Raw genomic sequence first — 13,369 nt, forward strand, 5'->3', positions numbered from 1 at the left:
TGTTGTTGGGCACAGGCGGATAGCATATTTTGAAATAACAACAATAATAATTTGAAACTGAGATCAATTTCGGCATTTCAAAATGCTTTACTTCGCGTTCTTCCAAAATCACAAATCAGATCGCCGGACGCATGTGGCCAACGTCTTGGTGACCCCTGGTGAGTGCAAAGCGAGCCAAGCGTGGTAAACAGACGTTAAACATTCGCGTGGTTATGGGAGCGCACTATGATTTGATATGAGTTGAACTTGATTTTGGACGTATTTATTTCTCATTCACAATTTCATTCAATTTCCAAGTTTTTTGCGAATTCAGTAATTCTAATAATCTAATTTTAATTTGGAAAAAGCTGTGTAGCTTTAACTCTAATTCTAATCTAATTTGGAAAAATTGTGTTGCTCAAACTATAATTCTAATCTAATTAGGAAAAATTGTGCAGCTCTAATTCTAATCTAATTTGGAAAAATTGTGTAGCTCAAACTTTAATTCTAATCTAATTAGGAAAAACTGTGTAGCTCTAATTCTAATTCTAATCTAATTTGAAAAACCTGAAAAATTTTTAGTTGTCCAAGTCTGGGTGGAGGAGACGCACCGTATCACCACAAATTTATAAGCTTCATTCGATAGCCTACATTTCCTTGTGACGTCATAACTAGGTATTTTTTGATTTTTTCACTGGTCAACTGGTCAGTGGTCGTACACCAGACATTGAAGTCGGAGCGCTATTAAGCATCATATTCTTATCTATGTCACCTACATAAAATGCCTGTTTAAAATAGATGTATGGTCAACTAGCTCCAGGTTGCTGATTTTAAAAACTGAGTAAGAGTTCTACATTTATATAAATATTTGGTTGCCGAACTAGAAAGCTGTGTCGTCGTTTGGCGTGAATCGTAATCAGGGCTGTGGAGTCGGTAAATTTTACCACCGAATCCAACTCTGACTCCGACTCCACACATTTTCAATGGACCGACTCCGACGTCTTTAAAACTATCGACTGCGACTCCGACCCCGACTCCAACAGTATTACCAATTTACTTTTAAAATTATATGCCACAGTGACGGTTAAATGACTGTCATATAACCAGGTCGTGTTATTTTTGGCAGTTTTGGCATCGTCCTCTAAATAGATAGTTTCAGCCTCGAATTAGTCATAAAAACGCTTTATTTGGGCTAGTTTGTCAAAAGACGCCACAAAATGTGCAGCATCCACGTATAATCAGTGCCAACAAACAATAAGAAGAAGAAAAAACCTAACGATTTCATAGGTTAATAATATCAAACGAAACCACAAAATGTGCATTATCCATCGGTCTCGGTGCCAATAAGCAAAAAAAGAAAAAGAAAGAAAAGCCTAACAAACACGCTCAACAGCTGATTGTTACAGCTGTTGAATAGACTTAAATCGTTTGCACTGTAACAGTGCTTCCAAACTCAGGTCAGCTAAGTTTCTCCTAAATTCATTTCTCGCCCAGCGAATCTGGGAAATAGCGGCTTCAACAGTAGCCGTTGAGGGAAAGAATGTTGCCAGTCATCCACAAAAGGTTTTCAGAGCTTCAAAATCGTTGGAGGGCCGAACCGGCTTCCATGCATCATGAAAAGAGATCATTTCGCCAGTGTCATCGATCTCATCGCGGAAAGAATTTTCTTCCCGATCCTTTTCCAGGAGTTTCCTGTGTTGTCTCTCAACACATTCTATTTAGTAGCCCGACTATCATTTCTCCTTCAGTCTACCGATATATTTTCGGAGGACTTTTGTCACTTCAGGTGGCTTTAATATTACCAACTCGCATGGAAGAGTCCTGGGAAGGTTAGCTTGTTTAAAAACATTGACGCAACAAGACTGTCTGGCAGCACGAGACTATGCAGCTCAGAAATAGCCTGACAGTTTGTTGCGTCACAATGTTCAACTCGATCACAATGCAAAAATCGTGGTTGATTTTGGGGGTTCCAGCTCCATGAGCAGAATATAATTTATATTTTAATAATCAGTACTGCGGCAGCTTCTCATTGATACCCGTTTTATCAAATTTAGTGCTCGACGAGCCGGTCAAAAATGGTCGTAAAATTGCCTTTGGACAAATGGAAAGTATGACGTAAACCAAATGCAGTCAGCCGTTCAATCACGCTGTGCCCACACCATTTAGGACACCATGCTTTCACCCCAATGGGTGGGCTGGACCCAGATTAAGAAACCTGCCTTTCATAAACGCTCTTCTCGCTTGTAACGCGGTCCTGTTAACACAACACCATGAACGAAATACACTATTTGGCAGGCCGTGTTATTTTTGGCATATGCCAAAAACTGCTTATTTTTGGCATTTTCAAATTTTTATTTTTGGCAGTTTTGGCATCTGGCTCCTGAAATGCCAAAAATAACACGGCCTGCATATAACCATTGAACATATGCAAACAGATGATTAACGATGTCATGCAAAATTGTTTCATTGTGACACAGCTCGAATTATTCACTATGCACGAAAGATTGCTTTTCTAAATATCCTTCCTTTCTCATATTTTTTCGCTTCTTATAACATGGACTCTCTAATAATAACTAATAGTATGTATGAATCATTCAATCACGACATATATCCCATCCTGTATCATTAACATGTAGATAGAACAATCGAAGTGTGGCTCTTGTCTATGAGTCAGCAACTAATACGGAGATGCATTTTACTAATTTTCTTATTACACACTGCACTGATTACAAGCACACACACTCCACTACTAATAGAAATTGATCATAAACGAAATTTAGGAAGTAGTCAAAGAGCATATGTCTAGTCTACATGCACTTAGTCAAGTATTCAAGGACTAGGACTTGCAGCCTTTCTTGATCATTTATTCGACCTAAGCAACTAAGCTACACTACAAATAATTTTAATTTTGTCTAGTGGGAAGGAGCGTTTGGTTATATTTACATCAATTTTACAACCAGGCGATATATTTGTTCAGTCACAATATCATGGTATAATTCTAAAAATCGCATCAATTTGTGATTGCATCGCGAAGATGCATATTGCTTCTTTCTTTCTCTATGCAACTGAATAGTAATTTGCAAATAACGTCCAATTTTATCTACGTCAAGGTTGGCCAACCTTTTCGGCCAAAGGGCCACACGAGATTTGAATGTTGATAACCTTTTTTTAGTCGTCCGATAGGAACGAACCGAATTAGGTAACATTGAAAACAAGACTTAGGCTATATAAATACGCTTTAAAATTGATATCAATCATGTCATTAAAACTCCGTGTGAAACTGTACGGTGTGCACTGTGCAGTCATGCATGCCCTGGTCGCGCGAAGCACGAATTGTTTTTAAATGTAATGAATGAACTCGATCAATAAATATATTACTTGCATATATTGGGGGTCGCCTCTGTATAGCAATAGGCTCGTTTGGCAAGGACAGGATTACTTGGCGTTTTAGACATAGCAATATCGACGGTTTCGGTGATCATGCCTCTGTCATTTTGTGCAAATGTTTCATCGCCGACGATCTCGCTTCGAGCGCACAAGCGAAGTCGCTTATTGTTGCACGACACGTTGTCTCCTAATTGCGAGTATAGTTGGACTCAATTCTGTAAATTACGCGTATTTATAATTTCCAGGAGGGGTTCCAATACTAAATGCAAGAAATGTGACAATAAATCATGCGAAGTGCTAAGAAAAAGTTCAAGTCAAATAAATCTGCTACGGAATATTCTACTTCAGGGGTGGGCAAACTTTTGAGCTCGCGGGCCGCATTCAACACCTGAATTCATTCGCAGGCTGCACTTATAAAATTTGGATCATAAACCAATACGCAATATTGTTATTTGATTATATAGTGAGGACATGGCGATAATACATATGCATGCGCAAAATAAACATTGCACTGATGCTATCGTACACACGTCAGAAACAGTGGCGAGATTTCATAGGATGGCCGACCTCAATAACCAATTTGACAAAACTATAAAGATGAAAGTCGGTTGTCCCGATTCTTAGAACGGGATTGAAATTTAAATCTGTGCGCAGCGATCTGTTAATAGATTTACTAATTTCACTTTTGGTTCAGTTCCAGGTCACAAAATGCTGACAGCATCATAACCATGTTAGCCTCAAACACGCTTATACTATGTGTAGATAAACTATAAATACCCTAATTCCACGCATACAGAGAACTGAAATAATCAAAACTAGACTGGCCAATCTCAAATCACATTCGTGATCCGAATTATGTCAATATCATTTAGGATTTCTGTGATGTTTAGCAGTTGAAACCTTTCAAACTTCGTGGGCCGTGAGATCGGGCTGTCGCGCCAGACATTAAACAAAGAAATGATATAGGAAGTATTTACCATACAACAGTGGTTCTCGAACTTTTTAAGACGCGCCCCTCTTATCGTCATATCACAAATCGTAACTAGGATGCTGGCAGACCTAACGGATAGTTTAATGGCATGGAAGGTTACGACTGTGGATGAAAGATTTTGAAATATGAAATTCAGACCCACTACAGAGCAAAAATCATGAATTGGATGGAAATCGGGCGGAGCGTGAAAAATTTTTCAGTTGAGCTCAGCTTCGCGTCTCAGTTTGACAACCACTGCCTTAAAATTATCATGGTTAAATATACTAAGAAAAAGTTTAATCAAGTCGCTGCATTAATTCGATTCTAGTACGCATTTTATCAATATCTTTAACAAGTTTCTTTAGACTCTAGCGGGCCGCACAGAACGGTGTTGCGGGCCGCACGCGGCCCGTAGTTTGTCCACCCCTGTTCTACTTTATGGTCATATATTATACGCAGATCTACGATGAATGTGGCCGGCCCCTGGTTACGCCAAAGCGTCAGAACTGATGTTTCAGTCATCGTCAAATTTCGCGGTCACACAAATCAAATTTTGGTTGGCCTTGCAATTTTACCAGATGTTGAATCGAATTTCGAGATTAACTTTGCAGGCCACACAAAAAACCTTCTCGCAGGCCACATTTAGGCTGCCCCTGATCAGTATCGTTACTAATAACAGTGATTGATGGTACATAAAAATCCTATTATAGTTATTATTAGTAATTTAAATATACCTTTGCAATTGTTTTCATGATGAAGGAGTTGGAGTCGGAGTCTATGTCAGGGTCATTTTCACAAACTCCGACTCCAGTCAGTATTTTTACCCCGACTCCAGCCACCACAGTTTTCACGACTCCGACTCCATCAAGCGAAAATTAGCCAAACTCCGACTCCACAGCCCTGATTGTAATACCAGTGCTCTATTGTGTGATTTTCTTGCATCCATTGCTAGCTCAGTCATCAATACTAACAGTGCCCAAGCCAGGGGGTGGGATTACGGGGTCGATATCCGTCCCCTTTCAAACTTAAAATCCTGTCTTGATGCCATGTGGAAAACTCGTTATTCCGATAAACCACAAATTTATCATTTGTTTCAATATCGAATCTAGTTAGTTGTGTATTCTCAAAGCTCGTTAGTTGTGAGTTTTGAGAAGTGAGCAGTTCTAGGACTACCTGTGTATCTCGAAAATCCAGTAGTCTGCACAAGTCTGTCTACGGCGGACACAGTTTGAGAATCACCGACCTACTCTGAGATGCTCAGAAGACAACACTACAGACAACAGGAACGAGAGATCAACACCATTTACTTCATCATGTAATCGGACTGAAAATCATAATCCTCATCTCCATCATTTTCACCAGGGCCCGACAAGTCCATCGCAGACACCAACGAATCGCCCAGCTTCTCCGACAAGGCATCTGCTCTTTTCTTCTTCTTCTTTTGCTTCTTCATCTGATCCTTCATACTCTTGTTGGCCTGGATGTTGCTACCAGACGTTTCCACCTCGGCGTCGGTCGGCACGAATCTGATCGCTGATTTACAGCCCTCGTCGACAGGAACGTCAGTTTTTCCTGCTTTCTTCTTTTTGGACGCATTAATGGTGATGTTAGCGACTGGGAATTCACCGTCGCTATCCTCCATACTTTCACAATCTTCGTCTTCACTATCGTCTGTATCATCTTGCTCCATTTGCCCTGGTAGCACAGATTCGAACACAACGCCAGCAGACAAAGATGGGTTGCCTTTCACGGCATTTAATGTCGCCAAGTTATCGTTTTCGAGCGTGTTCCAATCAAACTCTTTCGCCATTTGCGTCACGATATTGGCAGACAAGTGAGAGCCTTTGTCATCATCTTGCGGCGGATGAGTGTAATAATTAATCTTGCCGTTATTCCAATCGTGTAGCACGTGCCTGGCCGCTTTCGTGACGTTAGGTATTCCCCCTCGTTTCAGTTTACCGGTACGTTTTGCCAGTAACGACAAAAACTCGTTGGTGGATTCGTAATCCGGTACGCCGTAATGCATTATTATTTGTTGTTTGTTGCAGCGCCGTAGAATCGCGTCCACAGGAGTTACGGGATCATCCAAACCCTCCACTCGGACGCAGTTTCTCAAAACTTTGACCGTGTCGTTACCAGACGCCAACACAATACCGGGGCAATCGAGAATTTTGATGTTCTTATCGATGGTGACAGGCTGTACTGATTTAGTCACGCCTGGCACTGATCCTACATTGCAAGCCTTCGCTCGTTTCAAACTGTTAATAATGCTGCTTTTACCAACGTTTGGATATCCCACTACGCCCACCGTTATCGCCGTTTTTATGTCGACGTTACGGCAGTAATTACCGAGTATTTTCAGCAGGTTGTCAGCACCCAGGCATTTTCGAGAGTTCGACAGCAGCTCACGGTTCAACTGCTGAATCGGCAATCGATTTTGGGACAGTTTGTCTTTCTGATTCTGCGTGCTGGCTTTGAAGGCGACAGTAGGCAGATCTCGCCGTAAATACTTCAACCATGCCTCCACGTTTTCTTTTGGCACCAAATCGATTTTGTTCAGCACGAGAACGATTCTTTTGTCGGTGCCAGACGAGAGTATGGCCTTCTCCATTTCGAGGCATCTGCACCCAAGCGGATCGCGCGCGTCCAGAACTTCCAAGATAACATCGGCTTGTTCGAGAACCTTTTTGAACTCGCGATAGTATGCCCGGCGCGAAACCTCGTTCGCATTTTGTGGCGTTTGCGGTATTTCCGCGAGAAACAAATTCGTACGGTTGAATTCTTTCTGCCTTTTCAACGCGTCTTTCTTCAGGCTGTTGAGATCTTTTCCCGCCAGTTTGAGATCGCGTTGTTTGTCAAACATTTTCCGCCTTTCTTCTTTCTGCCGGATCTTCTCTTCCTCTCTACGTTGCTTTCGTAATTCTGCCTCTCTCAGAATACTCTCCTTGAACGGGGCGTCGTTCGGTATCCCGGGGTCTTTTCGTTTAGTGCGCGCTTTGTCGGACTTTTTTGATTGTTTACGAAGCTTGCGATTGTGTTCCTTGACCTTCTTTTCGATCTTGAATCGCTTGCTACAAGTCATACGCTTGCTGGCTTTCTTCAACTTCGGTCTTTTCATGATTCATTAATGCTATCAATAAATAATTGTAGGCTATGATAGATCATGACAAAGAACAGGGGGTTATTACATGCTCTTCGTAAGAATGGAAATCTTCGGTATTCGCGAAAATCTTCTACGATAGATATTCCATGCGATCTTATCACGAACACAATGAAAACACCTTCGGGAATTTGGACAAATATCTTCGGCACACCACGAAAACTCAGGGAGGAGATAATAAAGTTGGATTAGCAATAAAGTCGATTATCGCGTTCCTCAGGATTTAGCACCCCAGGATTAAGGAAATCGGTTGATCACAAATTGTCAGTGTTAATCTCATGATTTAACAAACCGGAACAAACTATAGATAACTTTATCTAAAAAAAACTGCATACACTGCGTACCATTCGCACGCACAAATATTTGCGATAATCACCGTGCCGATTGTCTCCTAGGTAATAGCTTCACTAAACAATCAACAAATTATGTACCCGCCATTGCAGAGCGATATCAATACTCTATAAACCATTTCTTAGCTGTACCGAATGAATTGGACACGACTTTCATTTCGCGATGATAATTCGACATATTACAGTGGCAGTATCGCTATCAACTGGCTGCTTTTTCTATAAACAAATTGAAAACTGTTAGTCAATAACGCATGTTTAGCATTATGATGCAACATATAACGCAACTGGATTGAAAACTCGGGGACACCTTGACCAACCATCGCGCGTAACATTTTCAACTTTATGCGTCGCGATTAGCAGTATTTATTCACACGATTAGCATTCTTCTGGATCAGCTAACTTTATTATCACCGCCCTAAATACCATTCGTGTCCCTACAATCGCGATTCGGGAAGACTAATCTGTTTCGAGAAGACCTATTTCGGCATTATAGCTGCCCGTTATTTCTTTGTAGATAATCGCACATTGGAGGATGTCAAGAACGGGAATATTTTGACTTGGGCGAATAAAGCGACAACAAAATCGTTAGAGAATTTAAAATGATAAAATTTGAAATCGAATATTTGTGTTCATTTTCAGCAGTAAAGAATAGCATGGAGCCATTAGGTCATTGTTCGGCAGACATAACCTCACAGCACCGAGTCTTAGTATCTCTTAATATGCTCGGTTCAGAAAGCTTTCAGAATTGCAGCAAAGATTTCTTGAAAGTATCCCAGTCAACTGTGAGTAAAGTATTGAGCGCATTTTGGGATTCAATGCTTTCGATAGCTCCAAATTTCATTTGCATGCCAACAAATAACATAGTAGTCGTTACCGCAAGATGCTGTATTAAAGATCTTTATAAGATTTTGAACTGGCTTGCAGACAAGCATTTGCGATTAGAAAGCGCCCTTACTGTTTCAATTGCTGCTAGATAGCCGTGACGATGAAAACAATTACAGGTATGGCATTGGCGATAGCACAGGGTAATTGCCATGTCATAATCGGGCTGCTATAAGGAACATTTAGGTCTCAAAAACTATTTGATTCGTTTCGAGCAAATAATTAATCAAATCATAAATAAATCATCATTCCACAAATTCTGAGCTCATTGTCTGGACTTTTGCTTGCACTTCAATATTAAGTCCCAGAATTTGCTGGTAACAAATTTAGATGGGTAGTCAAGCGATCAAGGAATCCTTCTCAGTTCATTCATACGAAACCAAGTGTTAAGTTTCCCAATTCCAACTCATCATGAACAGAAGTCACGAGTACGAACAAAACATGTAATACGTATCGCAAAGATAAATATTCTGTTCGGTTGAGCGAAGTTCCGAACACGAACGAGATTACGAACATGATCACGAATGAGCATGTCCTGACCCTCTAGATCCAGGTCATAACAGCAAAGACGAGAAGACAGTGATAGACCAGCGAAACCCACAAAATCTGCTATAATACTGGCGAGACATCAAGAAAGCTAAATTGTAAAAGTGTGGCATGTGACCTGGGAATAAGGTATATATTGTTTCTGCACAAGCTTCTAAGTTAACATGGGTTATGATCATATTCAACAATACGCAAAACCTTGGGAACAATACATTGAGCACTAGTGGGATTGACTGCAGTACTGCACCATATTTTAACAGTACACACCGGTAAGTAGCCTACTCAAGATCTTATTAAGTCGGGTCTACAACAATGGCCGTCACATAAAATGAATACTGTACTATTTTTGATATGAATATAAAAAATTAACTAAATACAAACACAAATAGGCTATACATGATGGCTTGTCAAAGCTATAACAAGGAGAAATGGGTATTATGTAAATAAATAGGGAGGTTTGGTCTACTTTCCGACCCACAACGAAAAGTGTTCCCCATGACTACCACTTATCAGTGTTCCATATGAATATGATTAAATGAACATTGAACAGTGTTTCACCTTTTCATCACCTGTGCTCCCACTACACAGGATATTATATAGTCTACCGCCCTGCAGTGGCGTAGAAGCTATACTTGGCGCTTATGGCTCTGCGCCATTTTCAACGAAAGCCATGGGCGACGTGTGTGTACGTGAACAACCTATGGTGCAATTGAGTATGCTAATAAAACGCGTGGTGGGCTATAACTAAGGTAAGTATTATGTACTCCATACGGTAATGGCTACCGTACATGTTTTTAATTACAGACATGTAAAGTGGATATTGGACAAGGTCAATCTCAACACCAACGTTTCGATATTCGACAGAATATCGAATTATTCCTGTATATACTTTGTGGTCATGCGAAGACAGACGACAATGCACGTTGATATACAATTTGTTGTAAGTTAAATAATAAATCAAATCAACTGTCGGTCTATTCCACCACCATCAGAGGTCTGGTCAGGGTCAGCAATGGCCTATACAAGTATGAAATATCCCTTTAAATAAGATTTTGGAAAGATAGGAAAATACCATCAAGTCTTCAAGCAACAGTTTAAAGACAGTAAAGCAACAGCAGGCGGAGATACGTAGACAAGCTGACTATCATCTCTGGTTTACTTTTATACCAGAGCTAGAGTACAAACTACGTTGCAAATTAACCTGCGAACATTACTGATCTATACTTCTGTACTCAGAGCATAAACTAAATTCTAATTTAGCCAGCGGACTTTATACTGGTCAGTGGTCACATAACTCGTGACAAAAACTAGTATACTTTCTACTCTACAAAATTAGGAATGTATAGATATAGAACTAGTCAAAAATATAAAAAATTTCCACTTCAGTAACCGCGGTAGACCAATGGCAATATACTTGTTCATTTAAAAAGAATAGAAGTACGGTATAGCCTATATTCTGACGTCCGCCCTCCGTTACTACAAGGTAAAGAACCAGTGAACCACCGATACAGATTCCAAATATTATGGAAAATAGAAATGAGTATGAAAATCTTCAACCTTACGGCTTACGCCAAACGAAATTCTATTACCGGTATACAAATTACTGCACTTCAGAGAACTGGAACATACAGCAATCAAAAAGCTAAATACCAATTTGTATACATCCAAAACAGCAACCATGATTTTCACTCTACTACTATACTACAGGTTAGAACTGATCCCTCCCCCTCCAGATATTAACACGCATAAGAAACAAAGCAAGCGATTGATGCGAATAATCAGAGCCAGGGTTGCCAACTGCTGGTGGTCCAAAAGAGCTAAATTGCTCTCCAAAATGTGCCAAATTGACCTTCAAGGAGCCAACTATTTTCGATTTCCACCAATATGCCTATAAATTACACCTAAAACACAAAAATGATACGTTGTCCACAGCCTGTGCACTTTTACATTAGAGTGTAGTGAAAATAACTTTTTTTTTCAATCGAAAAAAGAGAGTTCTTAAATCTCGACAAATGACCTCAAACTGCAATAAAAACTGACTTTAGGGAATTCCACCTATTTAACAGCCGGCAATCCCTCAATTTCTGCGCACGAGGGGGTAAAATTGTACAACCCGACAACCACTGCTCGTAGAGTCATGATATATAGCTCAAAAGCGGCCAAAACATCATGTTTCTATCTGTCTTAAGAAGAAAGTTTTCTTTATTGTCAACACAAAACGAGTTACAGCCAAAAAAAAGTAAAATATTGAAGCGGGTAAATGACGGGAATAACTAAGTTACATGTTCGTGTGATTGACACAAAAACAGCTAAATAAATAAATCTCATTATTTAAAAGCTCACTGGTGAGAGCTATTACTCCATTTTTTCAGAACAGGCCGGCGGGCGACTCATCTGGTCCTTGCGGGCTACCTTAGGCCCGCGCTGGTGACCCCTGATCTAGAATATGGAGCACGAGAGAAGCACTGTGATGGAAATAAGCCGCTTAAATGATGACACAGGTCTGCAAATCCTAATATCCAAGGTTAGAACGAGAACTAAAGAAGAGCGATTCGACTTTACATCAGTTTCAATTCTCAAATAATTTGATAGTAAAATGCGCCAAACGTAATTTTTCGTTGCCAACCGACCTTTAAAAGAGCCAAATTTCCGAAATTCGGCTCCCAAATGCGCCAATTGGCAACACTGATCACTGATCAGAGCTAAAAAATCATACACGTGAGTCGTCGTAATACGCCGTAAGGAACGTCATGTAGCGCATGAATCGAGATAATCGCACCAATCGAATATTTCGTGGATCAGGCTAATCGTCCGGCAGGTCTGTAAGCCACCCTAAATGTTGATATTCCCGAATCAGACACCTATATATATGTGTAGCAGATGCTAAACTAACGAAAGTTACTCATATGGGGCACGACGTCTGGAATTATGAATCGCACAGTGGTGGAAACGTACGTCATGCGACTGTTTTGCAGCGTTGTACTGACCAGTGATGAGCGGATAGTGTTTTTCGAGACCCCGAATCCCTCCGATAACTTTAGTGCAGTGGTTCTTAACCTTTTTTCTTCCAGCGCCCCCTTTCAAAAATTATCGTGCTCCAGCGCCCCCCCAACTTCATATTGTAAGGAATGTAGTAAATACAATGAGTAAGAGGGAGGGCCGTAACAGCACTTCGTCAACCCCCCTAAAAACGATTGCCTTGCGCACCCATAGCGTGATAAACCGAACTTCTGAGGGCTTCGCCCCCACGAACCCCATATCTTGATTTTGATGGTCAGCAAAGTTTGTGCGGCCTGGTCGCCCTAGGTACCAAAATTTTCTATAATACAGGAATGAATAGGTGGTAATTACAAATATAAGTCGCTATAAACTTTTTATCCTCTCAGCCCACGTAATCAGATTTACCAGTAGCACTGAGTGAGCTGTTGTATAGGAAAATAAAGGGCACGTAATTAATAATTAAACATATTTGGGTGTGCCCGCAGGTACAATTATTCGTTACCAGGGCCGTAACAGCACTTCGTCAGCCCCCCCCCCAAACAAAAAACGTTGGTCCTGGGCCCCCATCGGGTGATAAACCAAACTTCCGGGGGACTTCACTTCCATACCCCCATTAGGCTGTCCGCTATTTGCTGATAGCCTATTAGGTATCTACATTGGGTGACCATTTGCTGAGGCAGCTATTCTCGCCTAGTCGCGCAAAGTGCGAAAAATTTCACTAATTAATGATTGAATTGGTCAATATCATCGGAAATTGCATGTAAATTGAGATCAATTTTTATCCTCTCTCTGCTCACGTGAATACATTTACCGGTAGAGCTGAGTGAGGTGCAATGTTCCCTCTAAGCTGCGCACGGGCGCAATGCTGACACGGTCTCTGCGCACAGAAAATCTACGCTGCGCACAACAAATCCGGGGTTATTACCTTCTTTTAGTCGTTACGCACTGTTGTCCAAGGCTCAGCGCAGTGAGTTGTTGAGTGTGCGCAGACTTATCAAAAGTTAAAGCGAACATTGTGAGGTTTCTTGGAAACTGTAGGGCCCGTTACTAATAATTAAACATATTCAGGCGGGCGAACCCGTTGGTGTGACTTCG

At 40.8% G+C, this 13,369-nt stretch overlaps 1 protein-coding gene and 1 long non-coding RNA gene across 2 annotated transcripts; one reads left to right on the forward strand and one right to left on the reverse strand.

The window, feature by feature from the left end:
* Positions 1–5,620: 5,620 nt before the first annotated feature.
* On the reverse strand, positions 5,621–7,523 carry LOC145435861 (guanine nucleotide-binding protein-like 3 homolog). Its single transcript, XM_080313128.1, has one exon. The coding sequence runs from the start codon at positions 7,452–7,454 to the stop codon at positions 5,640–5,642; it is 1,815 nt and encodes a 604-aa protein (XP_080169254.1). The 5' UTR covers positions 7,455–7,523; the 3' UTR covers positions 5,621–5,639.
* Positions 7,524–9,806: 2,283 nt separating this feature from the next.
* LOC145435862 (uncharacterized) lies at positions 9,807–10,245 on the forward strand. The gene is made up of 2 exons (XR_013914070.1): positions 9,807–10,023; positions 10,079–10,245. It is a non-coding gene; the product is annotated as an uncharacterized LOC145435862 (long non-coding RNA).
* Positions 10,246–13,369: the final 3,124 nt, after the last annotated feature.

This window comes from Botryllus schlosseri, chromosome 3, assembly GCF_051294905.1.
Source record: "Botryllus schlosseri isolate E-star chromosome 3, Bs_hap1, whole genome shotgun sequence".
NCBI lineage: Eukaryota > Metazoa > Chordata > Ascidiacea > Stolidobranchia > Styelidae > Botryllus > Botryllus schlosseri.